The 25673-nt window shown below is 38.5% G+C and overlaps 1 protein-coding gene across 3 annotated transcripts in view; it reads right to left on the bottom strand.

Annotated features, from left to right (window-relative positions):
• Positions 1-483: 483 nt before the first annotated feature.
• The window catches only part of LOC129536597 (protein O-mannosyl-transferase TMTC1), a 314118-nt gene continuing 288928 nt past the window's right edge, over positions 484-25673 (bottom strand). For all 3 annotated transcript variants that reach the window (XM_055395612.2, XM_088837251.1, XM_088837252.1), the window contains 7 exons: positions 22063-22165; positions 19899-20034; positions 19156-19300; positions 17846-17983; positions 16417-16539; positions 13886-13963; positions 484-6731 (listed from right to left, as the gene is read on the bottom strand). In XM_055395612.2, the coding sequence (XP_055251587.2) occupies positions 6591-6731; positions 13886-13963; positions 16417-16539; positions 17846-17983; positions 19156-19300; positions 19899-20034; positions 22063-22165 (864 nt within the window). In that variant the 3' untranslated portion in view covers positions 484-6590. The remainder of the gene's footprint in view (positions 6732-13885; positions 13964-16416; positions 16540-17845; positions 17984-19155; positions 19301-19898; positions 20035-22062; positions 22166-25673) is intronic.

Below are 25673 nucleotides of genomic sequence, written 5' to 3'. Positions count from 1 at the left end.
TTCTGATAGAGTTGCTGTGAAGGACATAAAGAGATGCGGTAGTAGCTAGAGATGAAAAGGAATAAAGGAAAGTTTTTTTCCAAGTGATCTTCATGGTGGCAACCAGTATCTGTGTTTTAAAATAGAACTGAACTGACAAGAGCCAGCAAAAGGAAGAAGTTAAAGAAGAAAAAGAAAGAGGTTAAAGAATGAAGTTCTACAAGAAGTGATATCCAGGGCCCAGGATCCTCTTTTTCCATTGTAGCAACAGGAGAGAGGGGAGAATTAGATGCAGGTAGGTTTGCAGACAGAGTGCAGAATACTGAGGAAGTACCTGTTTTCTCCTTTGCACTTACACCATCAAGAAAGAGGTAAAGGCATCTCCTCAGTAAGATGAAGGGAGGGTATCTGGAATGAAAGTACTGAAATGGTCATTGTGTGGCATGAAAAGGACGGCGGGCACCATGCACACAGAACAACGCGATGAATGAACGAACGATGGGGGAAAGGAAGAAAGATGGTATTTTTTATTTTAAAAGTGGGCACCTAATGGCGACATACATTTCAGTGGGTACTAACCACAGACCACTTGAGAGATTGAAACAAGACTTAATTATTTCCATAATATTTTATATAAAATATACATTTACATAAATTTTATTTTGGAAAGACCTAGGCAAAGTATACATAATCAGACTTAAATGGGAGAAATCCTTTATGGGAGATACATTTCTAACAGGCACAGCAAAAGTAACAAAAATGTACATTTATATACAACTGATCAAAGCAATCTGAAAAACATGATACAAGTATTTCCATCTAACAAAAGGAAGGATGGGTGAGTCACAGCAAGTCAGCTGATTTCCACATTATAAAAGCAGGCCATGGTTTCTACAGATACTTTAATGCCTTTGGAGAAAATTAAAAATAAATTTTTTTTTTCCCCAGAAACACAACAAAATCTCTAATTTTTATGTATGAAAGTGTTTGTCACTCAGTCGTGTCCAACTCTTTGTGATCCCATGGACTGTAGCCTGCCAGGCTTCTCTGTGCATGGAATTCTTCAGGCAAGAATACTGGAGTGGGTTGCCATTTCCTTCTCCAAGGGATCCTCCTGACCCAGGGATGATCCCCTGGAGAAGGGAATGGAGACTGCAAAATAGGAGTATTTACCTCTGTCACATTAAAGTATATGGGCAGTTCAGTCACTTTTAGGGTTCCGTGTTTTGCTGCAATAATTATCTTAAGAATTTCTAAAACTAAGAGCCACACTCAACAGTTACATCTTCAGAGGCAGTGGGCTTTCCATATGGATTCGGGGGACTCACAGAGCTTGATAGGCTCATAGAATTAACCACTCCTTTAATGTCCGATAAACGTGACTGAGACAATTGATAACTTGTCCCAGGTGAGGCAACTCCTTTGTGGCAGAACAGGACTAGATTCCAGATCTCCAGATTCTTGGATTGGGTCTCCCCTCCTATGGAGCAGCAAGATAACCCCAAAAGGACATTATGCACATTTGTATTGCTTGTGTCCACAGTGATACAAATACACACCATGTGCACCACAGAGAATGGGAAAAATGTCCTGGATTTCTGGACTTGGAGAGCTCTTTTTAGTTTGTGGCAAATGTTGATCTAAACTTACAAACTAATAATGACCCCATATTGTGAAGATGCTAATTTTATCAGTTATGTGCCCTAAAGGTTTTTATGGAAAGGATCCTTAGTGATAAAATTAGAACATTTTTATATGAGCCAATTGATAGATACTGATTCTATTGTGACATTATATTTTACTGATAATAAACCATAGCTTGATTGAAGTTATTTCATTTCTTTTAAGTTATATAGCTACTAAAAGACAAAAATAAGGAAGTGCTATTTTTGTAAGGATTGCTCAACATACGTTTCATGTCAGAAACTTCAAGAATAATCATAAAAAGCTATATTTCCCTACATTTTTGGCATTGTAAGTTTTTATCTTATTCAATTGTAGCATAAACATAAGATTTGACAGGGTTGGTTTTTTTTTAATCCTTTAAAAAAGTCAAAAGATGCCATTTAGATAGTTGTTTTTGTTGTTATTAATTGGAAATACACGCATACACTTTTATCAAAGTAAATGTGATTTGGAAACTAGGAAAAATTTAAAATAATGCCTATAACTACATTTGCTTTGAGTGCTGTTACTATAACCTATAGATTTATTGATCTACGGTACAAATCTATCACAAATCAGAGAAAAATATTTTAAAAACTTATTGTAATGTGTACAATTAAGAAATAATTAACAAAAGTTGACATGTGTAACTTAAAAAAAAAAAGATACAGGTGTCGGCATAAACTTATGTCATGGACCCTTCTATCAGTCATAACAAAACATGAGTTTTATATACTGGGCTCCTCGTGTGATACATGAAAATAGCAGTGCCGTTCTCCATCTGAGAACCAAGAGTTCTGTAAATATAAGATCAAATATAGTCCCGTTGCCACACAAGCAAAACCACCTCAGCCAACCCACCTGTTTGTCAATCTTGGCATGGCAGCTTCAACTAACCAATTGTGCTGTTAAGTCATTCTTTGAAATTCTTTGGCTCACTTTTTAGAAGTGAAAATTGTAAAAGACTATAACATCTCCTGGTAAAAGTCATAAACTCTTATTAAAGTTTTTAGCCTGCAGTGGTTCTCCAGCCTGGCTGCATATTAGAATCTTAACCTGAGCGGCCGATGTCCCGTGATTCCCGAAGTGTGCACGCAGGTTGTTTTCACGTCCATTAGGCCCTAGATAGGGCTTCCCTGGTGGCTCAGAGGTTAAAGCATCTGCCTGGAATGCAGGTGACCCGGATTCAATCCCTGGGTCCGGAAGATCCCCTGGAGAAGGAAATGGCAATCCACTCCAGTACTCTTGCCTGGAGAATCCCATGGAGGGAGGAGCCTGGTAGGCTACATAGAGTCCATGGGGTCGCAAAGAGTTGGACATGACTGAGCGACTTCACTTTCACTTTCAGGGCCTAGACAGAACACCTGTGTGTGAGGGGCGAGATCTCAGCTGTCGGCTGAATGTGGCATTTCAATTTGAGGGGCTTGGAAGGTTTGAAAGAAACAGTATGAAACCCACATTTTCTTTTTACTCCTCCTCAAATTACTTTTTTTTCAGTCGGTTTGTGTGGAAAGCTTTGGATTTTTTTCCTTTAGCCTTGTTGAAAAGCAGCTGCACCACCACTGCAAACCCTGCACCAAATGAGGTCCTTCACGTTAGGCACGTCAGACTCCTACGCTGGGGGCTGGGAAGTACTGTGGGGAACTGGAGTCCAAGCGCTGACAATCCTCTTTGTGTTGTGATGCACTTTAAAATAAACAGCCCTAAAAGAATATATCTCAGGATTCCCTAAAATAAAATTTCCTTTCCTTCAAGGTATTTGAATCTTTGGTTTAGTTCACTACAGTTAATCAATGAACCATATTTAATGAATACCATTAACAGGTTGAAAACATCTGAGTCAGCTTTAAAATCCTGAATAATTCTTAAGGTTAACATAAGCTTGTAAAGCCATTCTTGTGGCTTCTATGTCAAAGGGCATGTGAAAGGACTGCCACTTATTGGAGAATCTGAAGGCAAGGAGAACTGGTTCTACGCAGGACAGAAGGACAGGGTAGATAGACTGAACCAACTCCAGCCTTGTTATCAGTTACATTCCTTCCTGTCCTGGGCAAACTAGAATTGTAGAACCCTTTGTTCAAAAATTACTAAGAATTTCAAGCAGAGCATCCAACTAAGCACAAGGTGCATCTGAGTGCAAGACCCTGAGGCCTGCAGAGACTGCATGTCCATGAAGCTGGCTCTGCAGTTCCGTCTGGGAAAGAGGTTACGAACTCACAGCCAAGCCTGCTTTTGTTAAGGGAACCTGGATGAACTCCGTGACTAGCCAGGGCACCTCATTCTTATTTTGATAAGGACGAGTTCCACATAATATTTCATGTTACAAGAGCAAATAAAAATAGTTATAAAATACACTTAATATCTTTGAAAAATAATGTGTGATTTACTTTCTTATAGGTACCATGCAACGATGAAAGCTATTTCATTGGCCACATCTAAGTGAAAGTATTAACTCAGGACAGAAATACCTGATCCAACAAGAAGTGCTTACTTCTAATGTTCAAAGAGATGCCAATGTGCACAGACAGAGACAGTGACCTGTGAAAGAGATTAAGAGAGGGAGAGAGAGATGGAAGGGGTTGGTAGGGGGAGAGGGGAAGGGAAAGGGGAGAGCGAGTCAAGAGACAGAAAACAGAGACAGATGGGGAGAGAGAACAGCATCCAGAAAAGGCAGAAAAAGTCTCCTGAAGGCCACATGACCCTTTTCTCTCAGAAACTTTTAGGCTGCAACAGCCACTGCAATTATTCCAACAAATGTACTCTCATCTTCAGCAGCCCTTCAGATAAGGCATAATTGCTTTTCAAAATTTGGGGCTTGATCTTTTCCATTAACTAAGTATAAATTTTTGTTACTGATTATCCTAAAAAGTTTGTAATTAAAGTACTACTAGATATTGTTTTTAGCTAGGGTTCCATGTTTTTCATTTTGGGAGTGGAGTAGTTATTTTATAATAAATATTATAGTACATTTCTTGACCTTAGGACTATAGAAGTATAATTTGGGGGACTAAAAATATTTGAAATGAAATTTTAGATACATTTATGATCTATAACATTAAAGACTATTAGAAACAGAAGATCATAGTTGTAATATATACATTATGGGATTACTGATGCACACACACATGTATGCTAATTTAAATTCCATAATTCTTTGTATTTAAAATATTCCTGGCATCATCCCTTTCCAAAGAAATTTTTTTCCTTTTATCTAGATTTACCTTGACAAAAAGTAATAATAACAACACAGAGGCAGTGCTTTCTGCTACTGGGGTTAAAAGGAAGCAGAAGGCTTCTCGCTCTGGCTGGAGCATGTGAGATACTTGTGCCTCAAGCTCCTAAATGTGCATGACGCCTGGCTTAGCACCAGGAACAGCACTATCCAGAGCAGGTTTTTTTGTTTTTTCTTAAGTTTATGATGAAAACCAAATTAGAATCACATATTCCAATTTCTTCAACTCCAAAATATATTACCACCCAAACACTGATGGCTGATTCCTAATTTCTAATAATCAATACAAAATTTTTGAGGGACTGTTGAAACTTAATTACTTTGTAGTTTAGATTTGTAATTTTTGTATGATCAGTTGTAAAAGCTGCTACTAAAACCACTATGTACAGAGAAAAATATGTGCATATATTAAATATTTTATAAGTTATGAAATAAATAACACTAAAAGACAAATGTCAAATTGTAAGTTCAACTTTGCCATCCATACCTTTTAAATATAAATATATATATTTTAAAATTATGAATTTAGATTTTATTTCCTAGATTTTTTTGAGCATTTTCCATGAAATCTCCAAAATTCCAAACACAGAACCAAGAACTGCAGGTTCTATCATTCATGTTTTAAGCACGGAATTCTCATTAAGCCTAGGAAGATCAATCAATAGAGCTTCTTTATATCCATTAAGAGTCTATGAAGATTTCTGTAATATACTGTAAATATTCCTCAATGATTAAATATATTTTCAAAAAATAATCTCTGAAAGTTAAGATAATAAAGTAGAACATTTCTCTCAATTAATATCTTTAATAATTCTCATGTAGAATATACTATTTTTTATCCACCAAAATAACAATATATTTGGAGGTGGAAACATTTATGATTTTTAAAAGCACTTATGAAATCTTAGAGCAGAACCACTACCCCAATAATACTTGTAATAAAATTAAAATAATTTAAAACATTTCCATAAACAATCAGGGGTACTGAGATCCTTGATTTTCCCATAGGAATATGAATACCCATACACAATTCCAGAAACTTCCTTATTGATATATTAGGCAATGGGAAAACAGCTTGTATCAGAGTGGAATTTAATTTACTTCTCAATAGGGCTCTAGCAATATCCTCAAAAGGATGTAAGATAAAGCTGACTTAACAACAGCCTCTTTCCCCATATAATCCAGAAGGTTTTTACAAAAACTGTGAGATACTCATTTCTAGTTCCAGAGAATTAAATGAACTAACTCTTGGAAGAATTTCCCAAATAGTTTATCCCAGTGGATTTATCCTCTCTGAAATATCTCCTCTCATAAAGAAGAGATGCCATGCCTTCGTAGCGTTTCAAGCCTCTATTTCTGGGAGGCTACACCAAGAAATGTCTACACTAAGGAGATTTCCAGGTTGAAAAAGCAGACACATATATGAAAGGAAATCTAGAATTAAAGCAAGAAAAAATTCTGTAAAATGTGCAGCTGCTGTTTTCCTTCCATCTCAGGTCTTCTAGCCCCTGCTTGCTCTTTTTGTCTTCTTGCATGGAAATGCAAGTCCCCAGCACAGCGTTACCAGCAGGTGTCCCAAAATGTGTCACCCTGAACTTGGAGTGAGAGGAAAATGCCATTGGTTGTGCCCCAACTGATGTGAAAGCAAAGCTTCCGTCACTTCTTCCTCTTCCAAAGACACCAGCACTGTCCCTTGAGACTGGGTCAAATGCTGCTACGTTTGGTTCTTTTCTCGAACTTCCTGTAATCTTTTCTCAAGGCGATCCAATTTGGCGAGATTTTCCTGCAGTAGTTTGCTGTCTGGAACCAGCTGTAAAGCTCTTTCATAATAAGTTCTTGCAGACACGTAGTTTCCCTGTAGAGAAAAAGAAAAGGGATAATTATATTCTGATCCATCAGAATGCTTGCCTGAAGAATGGGGAGACTAAGAAACAGATCTTCTGGTCCATTTTAACATTACTGTCCTCATAAGGAGACCCTGTCTGCTTGTGTAATTTCATCTTTATCTGTTGGTGCTCTTGGATAATCCATTTGTTTAAGTACCAGACCAGATGGAGAATGTGAAAGATAAGGGTTAGGCCATAAGGTTAAATGGCAGGAAAACAGATTTTCAATTCTATTAATACAGGGTATGATGCTATCATCTCATACTGTTCTCATAGGGTTAACACTATTCCTTTGTATTCAAATGGAACCAAAGCGCTGGAAATTCATAATTAGAGCGAAGGGAAGAGAGAGAAGGTTGAATCAGGGGAGAGGGTTGTGTTTGTGTGTGTGTGTGTGTGTGTGTGTGAGAGAGAGAGAAATACTTTTGAAATTGCAAGAGTAATGATTAAGAAGTAGATAGTTTAGGAATCTATTATACCTACTTAGGCTGGATGGCATCACCGACTCGATGGACATGAGTTTGAATGAACTCCGGGAGTTGGTGATGGACAGGGAGAGCTGGCGTGCTGTGATTCATGGGGTCGCAAAGAGTCAGATACGACTGAGCGACTGAACTGAACTGAGTGACAGGAAATATTTTAATCTTCACCTTAAAACATAAAAGCAACTTTTGCCTAATACAGGCTTTAGTGCAAATATGCTTTTATAAAATGAAAAGAACTGATAATAAATAATATAGAGTCAAATTTATCCCATACTCAAGGTGTGTGACTATATATGTCTGTTGGATAATCTAAAGGCAGGAGGGAAGGTATGTTGCCCCAGATCTGATAAAGACCCCTGTCTCCACCCTCTATTGGTCCCCATCTGTTTTGTTTTTAAGTAAATTAAATATTTCAGTTTAACTGGCAACCACACGTGCCTGGTCCCAGACGGTCCCTGACAGAATTATTAACTTTTTTCCCAGATTCTTTTCTGCCACTAAATGTATTCTAACCACTAATGTATGGTTGACTCTGTTTAAGATCTGTGTGCTGCCAAGTCTTAGCACTAAGATCTATAGAGATATCTTCATTCTAAAAAACCATGAATTTGTTCCATTTTATTCTCAGTTACAGCTCCAGGTGGATAAAGACCACTTACTCTCTAAATTTTCATTACAACTTAAAAAATAGTACCTCTTACTTCACTTTCACTTTTCACTTTCATGCATTGGAGAAGGAAATGGCAACCCACTCCAGTGTTCTTGCCTGGAGAATCCCAGGGACAGGGGAGCCAGTGGGCTGCCATCTATGGGGTCGCACAGAGTCGGACACGACTGAAGCGACTTAGCAGCAGCAGCAGCAGAGTAAAAGTACTATGTAGCAATATCAACCAATATCTATTGAATGCTTAAATGAATTACCTCCTGAGTGTCAGGACCTTAAACACCTGCCTGCCATATAATGAGCACTCAATCTGATGCCATCATTACTGTTATTATTAAATGACTGTGTGTATGTGTGTTAAGTCACTTTAGTCGTGTCTGACTCTTTGCATCCCTGGGGACTGTAACCTGCCAGTCTCCTATGTCCATGGGATTTTCCAGGTAAGAATACTGGAGTGGGTTGCCATGCTCTCCTCCAGGGTATCTTCCCAACCCAGGGATCAAGGCTGCATCTCTTATGTCTCCTGCACTGGCAGTCAGGTTCTTCACCACAAGTGCTACCTGGGAAGCCCATTAAATGACTATTTGTGTGTAAATTAGTAAACACTGTTTCTTATGATATTCACTTGTGATATTGGTGAGAAGGAGAGTAAAAATCATAGAACAGGTAATTCTACATTGGGAATCTAGGCACTGGCATGTGTATAAATGAAAGTATTTCAGATTATTAACACTGATTCTGATAAGAGGCTAAACAGAATTCTGAACAAATAAGAACCCGGATTTAGCTACATGACTATTTTTTAAAATTCAAGTATTTAATCTTCAGATTGTCTCTTGGTATTTCTTTTTTTTTTTTTTTTTTTTGTGTCCTGCATTGTAGGAAGATGCTTTACCATCTATGCCACCAAGAAAGCCTGGAGAAAAGAAGCCTGGGGATTACTGGGGACTAGTCTGTTGGAAATTTCATTGTTGCTTTTACATGTGGAGTCTTTTTTTTTTTTTTTTGGGGGGGGCTTCAAAGGTTTTTTTTTATTTTGTCTTCTTTCAACTGTTGGCTCACATTGATTAGTTTAGAAATAGTATTTTGTAAAGAGGCAATTTTAGAGTCTCAGATATGCTTAGAGGCCTCAAGATACCAATTGAAAATGGTGTCCCGTTTGTTTTGTTTCATTTTACAGCTTCAGTCTTCTAATCTGGTTCTAAGAGAAGCAAATTTGAGGAGATAGAAAGTTCCCATAACGGCTTGGGGGTATTTCTTAAGGATAGCACATATATGCAGACAACTGAACATCTATGGCTTTCAGATTGCTCTCAAACTGTGATCTTACTGTGGTTGATTTTGAAGTTGTTTACCCAAGAGGTTTCTCTGAATTTAGGCCTCAGCCTGGTATCAGGCATCGCCATCTCGGATCACCAGCTTTCTCTGTCTTTTCAACAAAACCTAGTCATAGAGTTATTTTCTCTCCCTCAAACTGCTGTTTTCTTAATGAAACTGGAAGCCTTTTTTAAGTTATATCCCTTAATTCAGTGTCCCCAATTTCTAGGTGCTAGGTGGGGAATTTGAATTATCCAATTTCTGGAACTGTGTTAGCTACTATGAAGGCCACTAGTTCTATGTGTCTATTTAAATTTAAGTTAATGATGATTAATTAAGAATTGAGTTGCTCAACTGCACCAACCACATTTTAAGTACTCAACACAATGGACTAGTGGCTACTGCCTTGGACAGTACATACATGGAACATTTCCATCATTGAAGAAAGTTCTATTAGCCAGTTCCATCCTAGAAAATGCATTAATGTCATAAGGCAGAATTGAAAATAGTACTTGGTGATATGGCCCAGTTGGTGCAATTCTGATTCAGTTCAGTTCAGCTCAGTGGCTCAGTTGAGTCCGACTCTTTGCGACCCCATGGACTGCAGCAAGCCAGGGCTCCTTGTCCATTGCTAATTCCCAGAGCTTGTTCAAACTTATGGCCATCGAGTTGGTTATGCCATCCAACCATCTCATCCTCTGTCATCCCCTTCTCCTCCTGCCTTCAATCTTTCCCAGCATCAGGGTCTTTTCCAAGGAGTCAGTTCTTTGCATCAGGTGGCCAAAGTATTGGAACTTTAGCTTTAGCATTAGTCCTTCCAGTGAATATTCAGGATTGATTTCCTTCATGATTGACTGGTTTGATCTTGTCCAAGGCACTCAAAAGAGTGTTCTCCAACACCACAGTTCAAAAGCATCAATTCTTCAGCACTCAGCTTTCTTATTTTGCTGACAGAAAAAAAAAAAAGTCTCTGCTTTTTAATGTACTGTCTAGGGTGGTCATAGCTTTTCTTCCAAGGAGCAAGCGTCTTTTAATTTCATGGCTGCAGTCACCATTTGCAGTGATTTTGTAGCCCAAGAAAATAAAGTCTCTCAATGTTTCCATTGATTCCCCATCTAATTGCCATGAAGTGATGGGACTGGATGCCATGATGTTAGTTTTCTGAATGTTGAGTTTTAAGCCAACTTTTTCACTCTCCTCTTTCACTTTCATCAAGAGGATCTTTAGTTCTTCTTTGTTTTCTGCCATAAGGGTGGTGTCATCTGCATATCTGAGGTTATTGATATTTCTCCCGGCGACCTTGATTCTAGCTTATGCTTCATCCAGTCCAACATTTCTCATGTTGTACTCTGCATGTAAGTTAAATAAGCAGGGTGACAATATACAGCCTTGACGTACTCCTTTCCTTATTTGGAACCAGTCTGTTGTTCCATGTCCAGTTCTAACTGTTGTTTCTTGACCTGAATACAGATATCTCAGAAGGCAGGTGAGGTGGTTTGATATTCCCATCTCTTTCAGAATTTTCCACAGTTTGTTGTGATCCACACAGCCAAAGGCTTTGGTGTAGTCAATAAAGCAAAAGTAGATGTTTTTCTGGAACTCTCTTGCTTTTTTATAATCCAATGGATGCTGGCAATTTGATCTCTGGTTCCTCTGCCTTTTCTAAATCCAGCTTGAACAACTGGAATTTCACAGTTCCAGAAGCCGGGCTTGGAGAATTTTGAGCATTCCTTTGGTAGCGTGTGAGATGAGTGCAATTGTGCGGTAATTTGAACATTCTTTTGGCATTGCTTTTCTTTGGGACTGGAATGAAAACTGACCTTTTCCAGTCCTGTGGCCACTGCTGAGTTTTCCAAATTTGTTGGCATTTTGAGTGTAGCACTTTCACAGCATCATCTTTCAGGATTTGAAATAGCTCAACTGGAATTCCATCACCTCCACCATCTTTGTTCGTAGAGATGCTTCCTAAGGCCCACTTGACTTTGCATTCCAGGATGTCTGGCTCTAGGTGAGTGATCACACCATTGTGGTTATCTTGGTCATGAAGATCTTTTTTGTATGGTTCTTCTGTGTATTATTGACACCTCTTGTTAGCATCTTCCGCTTCTGTTAGGTTCATACTGCTTCTGTCCTTTATTGTGGTCATCATTGCATGAAATGTTCCCTTGGTATCTCTAATTTACTTGAAGAGATCTCTAGTCTTTCCCATTCTATTATTTTCGTTTAATTTTTTGCACTGATAACTTAGGAAGTCTTTCCTATCTCTCCTTGCTATTCTTTGGAGCTCTGATTATGAAAGTGAAAGTGTTAGTCACTCAGTCGCGTCCAAGTCTTTTCAATCCCATGGACTGCAGTCTGCCAGGCTCCTCTATCCATGGAATTCTCCAGGCAAGAATATTGGAGTGCATTGCCATTCCCTTCTCTAGGGTATCTTCCCAACCCAGGAATTGAACCCAGGTCTCCTGTATTACAGATAGTTTCTTTACCATCTGAACCACAAGGGAAACCAGTAATAAAAAAATGTATTATAGCTTTTCTGCTTCATCCATTTCATTTTACACAGAACTTTATGAAAAATATCATCTTTTATTGCCAATAGTATGAGCAAGTCTCTCCTTCCCTCTGTTTGTGTCATCTCCTTGCAAAGGTTTATTCCAACTATCAACCTTGCCACAGCCCTCAGTATATCCTAAGCTTCACCCAGACTCAGGCAAAGAGTAGGGCACAGGAATGGGATAATACTGCTCGAGGCACATTATTCCTGGCAAGGCAAAGGTCACAGAAAGTTAATGGCTGTTCTTGAAAGCCTCATGATGATCATCCTGCATCCTGACGGTGACATCAAAATGATGACATCCAAGCCATGTGCCTGATCTATATATCTGTATTGGACTGAGTGAAACTGTTAGTTGCTTAGTCGTGTCCAACCCTTTGCGACCCCATGGATGGTAGTCATCCAGGCTCCTCTTTCCATGGGATTTCCCAGGCAAGAACACTGGAATGGGTTGCCATTTCCTTCTCCAAGCGATATTCTCAACCCAGAAATAAAATCTGCATCTCTTGCATCTCCTACGTTGGAAGGTGGATTCTTTACCACTCGTGCCATCTGGGAAGCCCTGTGTTCCTCTGTTAGATCAAGGCTAATAGCTACAGAATAACTATCCTCTTATTCCCTTCCATCTGTATAGTTATGGATCACGTTTTTGTATCATCGTGTTTCTGGGAGTGATCAGTTCCCACTTAATCATAAACCCTATTTATCCTTTGTTTAAATTATAATCACCATCTTGCTATTTTGTCAGGATAAAGATTTAGAGAAGCCTGAAAATAAGCTAGTGAAAAAAGAGTGATTCTTTAAAATCAAGTAAGACCATTTCATTTCTCTGCTCGAAGTCCTCCAAGGATCCCAACGTGTTTGGCATAAGAGCTGAAGACCTTACAGTCCCCTTCCTTCAATGCCCTGCATCATCTGTCCCTGTGACCTCTCCGCCCCAGCTTCTACCATTTCCTCTCACTTGCCTCCTCCCTACTCTTCAAATACACTGGCACACTCATACCTCGGGACCTCTTCACGTGCACTGTCCTACTTTTGTCATGTGGCTTGCTCCTTTCAGATCTTTGTTGAAACACCACTTTCTAACTAAGGCCATGCCTAACCGCCTCAATTTAAAATTTCAGCTTTTACCCCCAGCACTTGCTATCTTCTTTCATTCTTTTATTCTCTATTGCACTTATCACTATCTGATATATTTCATGTGTACATGTGGCATGGTACAGTGGTAAGAATCTGCCTGCCAATGCCAGAGATGTGGGTTTGATTCTTGGGTTGGAAAAATCCCCTGGAGCAGGAAATGGCAATCCACTCAGTAGTCTTGCCTGGAGAATCCCATGAACAGAAGAGCCTGGCAGGCTACAGTCCCTGTGGTTGCAAAGAGTCAGACATGACTGATCATGCACAAACACATATACACACATACACACATGTATTTAGTTATTGCCTGTTTTCCCCTACTAGAATATTAGCTCCACAAGAATAGGTATTTTTGCCTTGTATTCACTGTTTTATTCCCAATACCTAGACATGTACCTAGTACATAGAATGTTCTCTAGCAATGCTTATCAAATGAATAGATGGATGAATGAGTGTCTGTGAATCTTTGATTTCCTGCCAAGGGCAGCTTCCAGTTATTAACTCAAAGGTAGCTTCTTCTCTTGAAAATAAACAAACAACTATGTTTTTCAGTATGTCAGGTAATAAAAGATACACTAAGTATAAGAAATAATAACCCTATATCTTGACAGTGAGTTAAGCTACAGAAAAATAAACTGTATTAGTGTAGCTCCAACAAAACTTTAGTTCACACAACAGACTTTATCTACTATATCATGATACCTAAGTATGTGTGATTTTGTTTATGATAAAATTATGACATCTAATTTATATAGATTTGTTTTTTAAAATGGCTTCATGATATTCAATGTCTAGATAATACAAAGTGAACATAAACCCTGCTAATAACACTTTTAAGCACCTATGTTATCAGTATTCAAGTAATTCAAAGAGGAAATTAACAATAGTTTTTCACACTTTTAAAAGGAAGAAAGAGAAAACACGAAGGGAAAACCTGGTTCACATGAATGGGAATTATTTTCCTACCTTGATATGCTGAATTCCACCCATGTTCATCCAGGCCTGTGCTTGATCTGGATTTAACTCCACGGCCGCTTTATAGCTCTAAATACATAAGAAACATCTTCAGGCTGGGAAACAAGAACCCATCTCTAACACTGTAGGATTGTGGAAAGCATTTTCTACATATGTGGAAATTTAAATGGTTGATAAAACGAACAGTCATGTCTAGTTCTCAGGTGTTCCCTTTATTTCTATTATTTTTCAAAGCTGATGATTCTAAAGTGGAGGAAACTGAAATGTGTAATTTCCTTGCAGAGCTAACCTCTGGACTTAAAAAGGCTGAAGAGGCCTGCCAGGCATGCAGGTGATTTCTATTACATGCATCATTTCCCACTGGCCTCGATCTGCGAGAAAATGGTGCTCTTAGACCTTTTCACTGTAAATGGACTTTGCAAGAAAAAAATTATAATCATAGAATCTTCATTTCCTAAACAGATTAACCCTCTCACAAAATCTGATCTGATTATTCAGCCCATGCTTAAATTCTTGCAGGGACTGGTATTCTGTATTTCTTTAATGACATCTAGTATATTTTACCAGAGGATAGTTTTAATCATTAGAAAGCCTTTATCTTTCTTCTGCCTTGTGAAAGATCTTAAAGTATTTGAAGAGACTTATTTGTTTCTCAAATATTTTTTGTCTGAATGACATGTATCACAATGTCATATCTGTGAAGTACATTTTTAACATTTTGCATGTGGTTTTGCATCAAAGGGTATATTCACCATTGAGCTTTGATTTTAAGAGTTGTCACTTTAAATAAAACTAAAGGCTAAGAGTACTGTCTTCGATTACAAAGAATACATATTAATATATAATAATGTGTATATATTAATGTTCCTTGCTATTTTCCTGAAAAACAATCCACTTGAACAGATCCATAAATAACAAGAATCTGTCCATTACTCCTTTACTTCAGTTTGAGGAGAAAGAAGCAAATGTTAAGAAAGTGTATTGCTAAAAAGTTGCTAAACTAAACTGAAGAGTATGTTTTGTGTTAATTTTTATCAGCAGAATAAAATGTTCATTTCTTATTCTCTGTATGACCTTGAATAAGTTAGAAAAGCTCTGAGTCTCGATTCAGTCATAAAATGAAGACAATGAACACGTCTTTCTTATATGATTGTTGTAAAGATTAAATTAACATGTGTGAATTATACATTAAAAAGATAATATCAAGTCAATGTATGGCAAAACCAATATAATATTGTAAAGTAAAATAAATAAATTAATTTAATTAATAAAAAAAAGCTAACATTGTAGCTGCTATTATTGGCCAATGGCTTTACTCCTACTCTTCACAAATCAAGCCATAATGACTATTTAATCCATTCGTCGTCAAGTAACTAGAAACTACTTTTGTTTTTAATACAATATATAAAATACAGACAGATATAGATACCATATAAATACTCATACAAATGATCATGTAAGTTATAAATAATTAAACAAAGACAGCATTGAAAGTTTCACAAGGCAGAGAAGAATTCAGTTTCTGCTCAAATAGGCCACCATTTCTGTTTTAACATTCACATCAAATTAGTTTCTCCAAATATCTTTACATGCTTTTCCAATATTTTAAAAGTTATTTACTATTTATTTTCAAAAACAATCTTATCATTTGAAATTTTACTTTTTTGCATAATTTTATGACTTCATTAATTATAACCTGTGGCTTTATTGAGGAAAATATATGGCATTTCTGTAACATTTCATTACGCTTGTAAATGTCTTTTTATTTCAAAGTGGGTTATCAATTGCATTCCAAAAATACACACACTGAACATCTCTAAGATGCAACATACTATATTTTCAAACACAGAAGGAAGCAGTCCTTCCTACAAGGAAAATGCAGTCGAAACAGGGAGCTAACCAGTGCTCGTGCATGTGCACAGAGGGGAGAGGAAGGAGAGGATGGGGAGATGGAGAAGAGAGAGACGCCTAACAACAAATGCATGATGCTTTCAGATGACTGGTAGAGACAGGAGGTGTTTTAGGAGTTCACAGGAGACAAGTCACTGGATGAAAGGATGGTAGGCAGGGCTCCCTGAGGGAGACACAGGCCCGTGTTGGCAGATGAGTGGGACTCCGCAGGGGCTGGTGGATGGGGTGGACAGTGTTATAGGACGTGTGGAATGCCAAGGCTCCTTGGGGCACTAGTCTAGCTGATACAGAGGGTTACTGAAGGCAAACAGAGAGCCAGACTGAGACAGAGAGAGAGGAAAGCTTACTTGAGGGCAAAATGTGGAATGCTTTAAACATCAAGCTGAAGGTGATAATTCAGAAAACAATGCAGAGGTACTGTGGAACTCCTAATGGTCAAATCCAGAGGCTCAATTATTAAGAAAAGTAAACTTACAATGTCAATTAACCAGAAAATTCACTCTACCAACATGCCATTGATCTTAGCTTTCAAGGTATATGTTTCATTAAAGATTGAGAGAGTATTAATTTTAATCCATGAATTTAATAACAATTTTATTAAGTGTTTATACCTCAAAAGCTTTGTCCAGGAGGTTCTGCTCTCTCAGTTGGTTTCCTTTTGTGAAAAAAAGTTCAGATATAACTTTTGGGTCCTTTGGTTTCAGCTTGAGAGCCTTGTCTATAGCATCAAGTGCCTATATAGGTTGGAAATTAAGACACAATAAGTGTAGATTAGATAAAGAATAACTTAAATGATATCTTCCATTCTTTTTGTTTTTATGTATTGGCTAGTGTGGTGAGTGATGATCAAAACACATTCTTCATTTTATCTGATGTTCTCACTGAGTAATAATGCAGCCCTGACCAAATAATTTCTCTATACTCCAGGTTTCCTATTTATGTTAGTGACAATGAAATAGCCCTGATCACTTTACAGGAACATTGTGTGATCCTGTTGAAAAGAAACAACATCTGGGGTTGGATGTTTCGCCCTGGCCACATGTCCATCTGGACCACTCCAGCAGCCTCATCTTGGGGCCTGGCGCTCACTCTGCACCAACTACCCCACTCCCTGCAGCCAGAGATCCCTTCAAAGCAAGAATCTGACAAGCCTCTCTTCTTCTTAAAGCCTCAAAGCTTCTTGCAGTATAAGGAAAAATCCCTTGTCCTGGTCCCAAGCCTTAGGATAGAGTGCCCAGCAATCTCTGTGGTTACATCTCACAAGCTCCCTACTCCCTCAAGCCCATCCCTCAGACAGGCTATTTGCTGTTGACTTGGGGCCTTTTCATGTGCCTTTTCTTGCTTGGAATGCTATCCACTGCCCGTTTTTGTTTAATAACTCCTATTTGTCACTCAACCCTCAACTTCACATCACTCTATAGAGAACCTGACCGCCCAGACTACTTGGGTTCCCTGGATATGCTCGTTAGGGACCATGCTGCTCTTCACAACATCGCTGGGAAAAACTATAATTCTGCACTGGTTTTGTGATTACTTGTTCAATCTTTGTCTCCTCTTCGACTGTAAACTCCAGGAGGACAAGGGAAATAATTTTTGTGTTTTTTTTCCCCAAACATCACTTTATTCCCATTTGATAAATATTTTGTTGAATCAGTTCATGAATCTACTGGTTATGTGACTTAAAAATGAAGATAAACAGTACAGTTGCAACACAGGGACATTGACATGCCTTAAAGGGCTGTTATAAGGATTCCATAATATATATTTGAGGGAACAGGCAAAGCTATAAAACATGTTAGTCTTTACTGAGTTAGCTGAAAACAAACTGAGATGACACCACATAAAACCTTTAGACCCAGAACAAACCAAGAAAACAACATTTCAAGGGGTCATCTAAGCAGTCAAGTAGGTATCTATGAAAAGTGCCAAGTGATAATGTTCAAGATTGCTCGCCCCTGTGAGAGTGCAGACTGGAGGGTCATTCAGCTGCACCTGGTTTGTACCGTGAATGCAAACAGTTCCAAACAGTGCGCTCTCTACCTTGTCGTGCTGCTCCTGCTTGCTGTGGATGGCGGACAACAAGCGATAGCACTCAAGGCACCCAGTCTCCTCTGACACAATGTGCCTGGTCATCTTTTCAGCTTCTTTTGTCTGTCCCATCACGGCCAAAACCTGAGCCTGCAAAACCACACGGACCTTGGCTTAGATAGCACTTGGTTATCATCTTATCAAAGAAATCATTCAGCAAACATTTTCCACAAAAGTGCTCAGCATCTATTTGTGACACACAGAGAGGGCTGACTTACCACAGTTATTAATAATAGGTTGTAGCATTCTGCTGTTTGTTTCTTTATGTAGGCAGGTGCCTGCATTTGTGCATGCATGGCCGGAACATCAAAATAATTCAGTGAAATGACTTGTGCCTTTTTATTTATTTTTTATTTTTTTAATTAATTTTTTATTGGAGGCAAATTATTTTACAATATTATATTGGTTGGTTTTGCCATACATTGATATGAATTTGCCCCGGGTTTACATAAGTTCCCCCTCCTGAACCCCCTTCCCACCTCCCTCCTCCCTTTATCCTCCCTCTGGGTCATCCCCCCATGCCAGCTCCGAGCATCCTATAACATGCATTGACCCTGAACTAGTGATTCGTTTCACATATGACAACATACTTTTTAAAAAAGTTGACTATGTGAAAGAGAAAATTTTCCCTATGGTTTCAACAGAACACTGTGTTTAAAACAAGAAAACAAGTTTGTTTTACTGTAAATCTAAGGAAAAGGAAGAGTAATGATCTCAAAATTGAAATAAAAAATATTGTCAATATTAATTTTTCTAAATTTGATACCTAACTGTTCTGTGGTTATGTTAGAGAATATCCTTGTTCTTAGAAACTGTATGCTGAAGTATTTAGAAGAGTAAGAGATCAATAATCTCACATCACTCAGGAAAAAATAACATGTATTAATAATATGTATATGCACATACATATCTAAACATGCACATACATACATGTACACACACATACATGCATGCTCGAGAGGTGATAAATGCATCAAAGTGCTAAAAATTTATCAGTCTGGATAAAAGAATGTACAGGATGCTACACAGAATTCTTGTAAAATTTTATAGGCTTGAAATTATTTTAAAAAAAACATAAAAGTGTCTTTAGGGTCCATGTGTTTGGTGAATGGGTCTAACACTGGTTAAATATGAATATTCATTACATGGATATAGAATAGCGTTCTAGTTCCCATTCTGAGGCTTACTAACTACAGCTCCCTGTGTTGCATACCATGCATTTCTTCTCCTCTCCACCTTCTTTCCTTCCTCTGTCTACTCACCAGTGCCAGGCGGAGTTCCCTTTGGGAAGGCTGAAGGGCCACAGCTTCCCGGTAAGTCTGCAAAGCCTCTTCGTATCTACCAGTGTTGTAATACAGTGCTCCCAGAGGTGACAATATCTCAGTTTTGCGTGCTACCTGCAGGGCGCTAAATTTTAAGGAAACAAATGGACATTTTTCTTCTAATAGGTACGTTTCCAAAGGTTGAAATTTAGATTCAGGGGCCACTGTCTATGGTTTGAGGTTCTGTTCCCACCTGGTCTTTGTTTTTATATCAAGAAGAATGTTAAAAAAAAAAGATCATGGTGCCATCCTCTGACTATAAGAATGTTTCCAGTGACCTAGAAATATGTAAATTGTGCCCCAAGGATCTCTCCCATTCACAGAGATAGGCTTGTTTTGATGTATGCAAGTTTTTCATTTAGATCCATTTTTAAAATTACTATTTGTTGTTTGGGTTGTTAAGTCCATAGCTTCAGAAAACAATGGACTAACTAAAATGAGAATTAAACTCCAAACTTGGTTTAGCACCATGTTTTAACTGGCAGGCAAAAATGTCATTAATCAGCATATCATTTATCCTCATAGTACCATTTACGGTACTGTTCTCTGGAGAGGAGAATCTGTTTTGCCTGCATTGGCAAAATTTGCTAGTATTCTGAAAGAATCTGTTCCAAATAACTAAGACTTTGATGGCCAACTGCAGGGGCCTTGGGTGACTTCAAAGTGAAAAATAGGAACTTTACCGTTTGTACCAATCTTCAGCCACACTGTTGTCTCCCAATGACCTGTAGAGCCTCCCCAGGTTCACCATGGCCACATGATGGCTTGGGCTAAGTTTAATGGCCTGTTGGTAATGGGCCACTGCCTTCTCTGGAAAGCCTGCAAATAGTGGTAAGAGCAGAGCATGCCTTAGTTATAAAAGACCAACTCTTTTTCTTTCTTTTTAACATATGAACTCTTTAATTTCTCTTCTGGTGATGATCATTTTTCTTACAGTCATACCAAAATTATTCAGTTTGTAAATTAGCACACATTTTGGCTTCTTGCCACCACCTAACTTTGGACCATTTCACTATTCATTTTCACTTAAAACCTATTTCTTTTATTAAATATATTATTTTCATCAAAGTGTTTTCTGGCTATTGCCCTAGCTGATAGGATGTTTTGAAATTATCAGTGATTGTTATTTACACAAGATACTGTTGCTTCTCACTATGTTCAAAGTAGAATGTGCTATTATAGAAAGAAAACTGTCCTGAAGCAACTTCTGAGGGTCTATTACAATTATTCTACTGCAACCTAGTGACTGAGACACTCCTTTAAATAAGGCAGCTGCTGTATTTTGAAAATATCTTTTTAAATAGTATGTTTTTGTTTAGATGGTATTTATTGAATGGGACTTTAATAATAATAATACCAACTTGCATTTGTCCAATGCATTGTATATTTTAAAACCTTTTAGTTAAATAACCTCATACGATTTTTGCAGATGTTTTGATCTTATTTAGCTGTCTTTTGAAAGCACTTAGCTCCCTCTTGGGATTTAAATGATATTTAAAAATATTATCACTTTACAGATATAGATGCAGAAGTGCAAAGACATTAAGAAACTCAACAAAAATCCCAGGGCAAGTGAGGATAAAGGCCAGAACTAGAATCCAGTCTCTCCGGCATGATGAGATTCCCCAAAGAAGCTTCCTCGTGAGGTTATATGTAAGTGAATGAATTGTGGAATAGGCTAAAGTTCTACATGTGTGTTTACCTGCACAGACATCTTCTCAAGTGTAACTTCTTTGAATGCAAGTTTGACCAGGAGGTGCCAAAAACAAACTCTTCATAAGGGTCTATGCATGGGTCACAGGTAAGAGGGAGAATAATACCAGTACAAAAGCATGAATATAGTGGGAGTGTGGAAAGGTATACAGTGGTTAATGAGATTTGGGGGTTGGGAGTTGGGGTGGGATATTTTGTTGTTGAAGTAGAAGGAAGAGGGCTAGATCAGGCCAACAGGAGGTTTCTTCTTCCTTTTTTGTAAAAGTTTTGATACCTCATTTATTATTATGTTGCTAATGAACCAGCAGGTGGCACCATGAAACAATTTTGAAACAGTTTTACATGCAAAAATAAGGGATGTTTCCTAGGTATATCAGAATGTAAAATTATGTCCTATGGAACAGAAGAGCTTCAAATATCCTAGAAAATAAAAACCCTCTTGAGCATTTCATATCGACAAAATAATTAAAATTGAATTTGATTGCAGGGAAGGTAGTCTAATAGTTAATGAGAACAAAGTGGTGTTTTTATATTAAAGTCAAGTATGTTTTCATCCTTTCTAAGTATTCAACACATGCCAAGAGTATGTGGGAGGGCAAATCATAAAGAAAACAGAATCCCTGCCCAGTGAAGTTTTACATTAAATGAGATAAAGCAAGTATATTTTATATAGCACCTGTTCTATAAGAGTATATCAATTTTAATGGAACAGTTCCTTAGTTCCTTAGATGAAATAATTCTGGAGACTTTTAAATCAGCTGTAGTAAAGTATTTACCATCTGCCAGTAAATTGATTCAGAGGTAGTTTCTGCATCATTGTAGAGAACAGCTCATCATTATAGATTTATAAACTTGTATAAATGCCATTCAAAGGAGACAACTACTCATTAAATCATCAAGGCCACTTTCTGGCCACCTGGGAAGTTTTCCTGAACAATCTGATTATAAGAACTGGGCAGATTTTACAGAACTGAGACTGAAGATTTAGAAGACTGACAGCAAGTACAATGGGACTGTCAATGTGAGTTTCCTCCCAAGCCCAGAAGTTCTACTTTTGAAGCATTATTTGGGTGGATTGCCACTTAGCTTGTTACATAATATTATCTCATCTCAACAGGTTCTCTTTAATCTCACCAGTATCAACTAGGAAAACTCCATAGTTGTTGTGTAAGTCTGAGCTGTCTGGGCATTTCTTTATTCCAGCCAGGTATATTTCTTCAGCTTCTTTAAATCTCTCCTTTAAAAAAGAACAAAGAAAAATACATGAGAGTTGTTTTTTTTTTTTAAATCATCAATAAACTGAATAACAGAAGTGGGGAAAGCAGAAAATAACTTACTGAACATCTGCTATGCAATAGGCACCAAGATCAAACACTACTTACTTTGAATTAAAGTCAGTGCCAACTGCATAGATATCAATGATATCATACTTGTGTTTAGTTCCTTTAGCACAAACCAGCTGATGTTTACTAAGAAGCAACATCTTGGCTGTGAGAGTTGGACAATAAAGAAGGCCGAGCGCCGAAGAATTGATGCTTTTGAACTGTGGTGTTGGAGAAGACTCTTGAGAGTCTCTTGGACTGCAAGGAGATCCAACCAGTCCATCCTAAAGGAGATCAGTCCTCGGAGTTCATTGGAGGGACTGATGTTGAAGCTGAAACTCCAATACTTAGGCCACCTGATACAAAGAGCTGACTCATTTGAAAAGACCCTGATGCTGGGAAAGATTGAGGGCAGGAGGAGAAGGGGAAGACAGAGGATGAGATGGTTGGATGGCATCACCGACACAATGGACATGCTTTGGGTGGACTCCAGGAGTTGGAGTCCCCTGGACAAGATGGACAGGGAGGTCTAGCATGCTGCGGTTCATGGGGTCGCGGAGAGTCAGACACGACTGAGCGACTGAACTGAACTGAACATCTGAAAGGATTTGCCCTACAGAAAAAGCCTCAAAGTGGATGTTTGAATGGAATGCCTTCCATCCCAGCAACTCTGGATGAAAACAGGTGATCCATTCATATAGGAATGTCTTCTGAGGTAGGTGATCTCACTGGGAGACAGGGTAATAACGGTTGTTCAGTCGCCAAGTTGTGTCTGACTCCTTGTGACCCCATGGGCTGCAGCACGCCAGGCTTTCCTGTCCTCCACTATCTCCCGGAGTTTGCTCAAACTCATGGGAGGCCTGATTATTTAACAGCTGCATTTGCATGGCTAGCTCTTCTACCTATACTATATGATTTTGAGGGGAGAATTTTTTGAAGGAAGTGGGTATGGAGGTTGATGCTGATTATGGGAGGGCTTTGCCTATACTTTTTTTTTTTTTTAATATTTCTATAGCTTACCAAACCATTTGCTACTTCCCTTATCACCCTCCATTTTCCATCTCTGAGCTGCATCCTTCCAATAGGAATACTGATTCCCTCAAAGGCACACCTCCAACTCCTCCCTTTGTGACAAGGTCCACATCAATTGCCACAGCTTCAACAGATCTTCTTCCAGTTGCTTTGGTTTTCTACTCTAATGATCCACTTTAACACACTTCAATAATTTTGAATTAGCTTTTAGGCACATTTTCCATGATCATATGAGATTGTCATGTCACACTTTCTTTTACAATATAGAAGGTAATGGCTAATTAATGACTCAAAGCCACTCAGGTTCTAATAACTCACAAGTAAACGACTTCCTAGTACTGCTATGAACATCAGGTGAAAGGCAATGGTTTGGCAGAAAACACAGAGAAACTTTTCCTTTCGTGTGTTCTGATCATGAACATTGTTCATAATTTTATCAGAAGCTACTATTACTTTGGATCACAATAAACTGTGGAAAATTCTGAAAGAGATGGGAATACCAGACCACCTGACCTGCCTCTTGAGGAACCTGTATGCAGGTCAGGAAGCAACAGTTAGAACTGGACATGGAACAACAGACTGGTTCCAAATAGGAAAAGGAGTACGTCAAGGTTGTATATTGTCACCCTGCTTATTTAACTTATATGCAGAGTACATCATGAGGAACGCTGGGCTGGAAGAAGCACAAGCTGGAATTAACATTGCCAGGAGAAATATCAATAACCTCAGATATGCAGATGACACCACCCTTATGACAGAAAGTGAAGAGAACTCAAAGGCCTCTTGATGAAAGTGAAAGAGGAGAGTGAAAAGGTTGGCTTGAAGCTCAACATTCAGAAAACGAAAATCATGGCATCTGGTCCCATCACTTCATGGGAAATAGATGGGGAAACAGTGGAAACAGTGTCAGACTTTATTTTTTGGGCTCCAAAATCACTGCAGATGCTGATTGCAACCAGGAAATTAAAAGACGCTTACTCCTTGGAAGGAAAGTTATGATCAACCTAGACAGCATATTAAAAAGCAGAGACATTACTTTGCCAACAAAGGTCCATCTAGTCAAGGCTATACTTTTTCCCGTGGTCATGTATGGATGTGAGAGTTGGACTGTGAAGAAGGCTGATCACCGAAGAATCGATGCTTTTGAACTGTGGTGTTGGAGAAGACTCTTGAGAGTCCCTTATACTGCAAGGAGATCCAACCAGTCCATTCTAAAGGAGATCAATCCTGGGTGTTCATTGGAAGGACTGATGCTAAAGCAGAAACTCCAATACTTTGGCCACCTCATGCAATGAGGTGACTTACTGGAAAAGACTCTGATGCTGGGAGGGATTGGGGGTGGGAAGAGACAGGGACGACAGAGAATGAGATGGTTGGATGGCATCACCGACTCGATGGACATGAGTTTGAGTGAACTCCGGGAGTTGGTGATGGACAGGGAGGCCTGGTGTGCTGTGATTCATGGGGTCGCAAAGAGTCGGACACAACTGAGCGACTGAACTGAACTAAACTACTACTAAGCATTCAAACAGACACAGGAAAAGGGAATGACGGCACCATTTTTCTCAGACATGACACCTTAAGCTTGTGAGTAAAAATGCCCTGAGTACTGAACAAGAAGTCAAGAAGTCTAAATCTCATTTGACACATAAAGGCAAAGACACTTAACTCTCGGTAGAATGACCAATGCCATCTCTCTTAATCTACATACTTAAGTACCATTTAGGAAACAAAGTGTGGTTTAAATTTGGCAAATTTCTCTTATTTGAACTGCAAATCCATAATCCAGCAAAAATGGATTTCCATGTTTCTAAAAATGTGTTTTCTAATTGCTAAACTCAAAAGAACTGTCAAACTAAAACAAAAAAACCTCAAAGATGAATGAAAAATCTCAAGTTATCTCTTTTCAATCTATTGAGGAAAAAAAACTTAATGAAGATATCACCCACTGTGTGTGTGCATGTTAAGTCACTTCAGTTGTGTCTGATTCTTTGCCACCCTATGGACTTAGCCCACCAGGCTCCTCTGTCCATGGGATTCTCCAGGCAAGAATACTGGAACGGGTTGCCATGCCCTTCTCCAGGGGACCTTGCTGACCCAGGGGTCAAACCTTCATCTCTTAAATCTCCTGCGTTGGCAGGTGGGTTCTTTACCACTAGTGCCACCTGGGAAGCCCCATCACCCACTGAAGGTCTCACAAATTGATGAGTGTACATGTGTGTGTGTGTTAAATGGAGATAGGCAAGTCACAAATTACATAGGATCCCAATTGAATTAATAGAGAGTAGTTTTGGATATTTATTCATTTGCCCATTCATTCAGCACGTTTTCAGTAATTGCTATAGAAAGCATAGCACAGTGATTAAGAACTGGGCTGCCATATGGAGGGGC

The sequence above is a fragment of the Moschus berezovskii genome, chromosome 6, assembly GCF_049115385.1.
Source record: "Moschus berezovskii isolate FMDL1 chromosome 6, NW_MosBer_1.0, whole genome shotgun sequence".
In the NCBI taxonomy this organism is placed as follows: Eukaryota; Metazoa; Chordata; class Mammalia; order Artiodactyla; family Moschidae; genus Moschus; species Moschus berezovskii.
The sequence above is the reverse complement of the archived record's forward strand: the minus strand, read 5'-3'. Positions and strand labels throughout refer to the sequence as shown.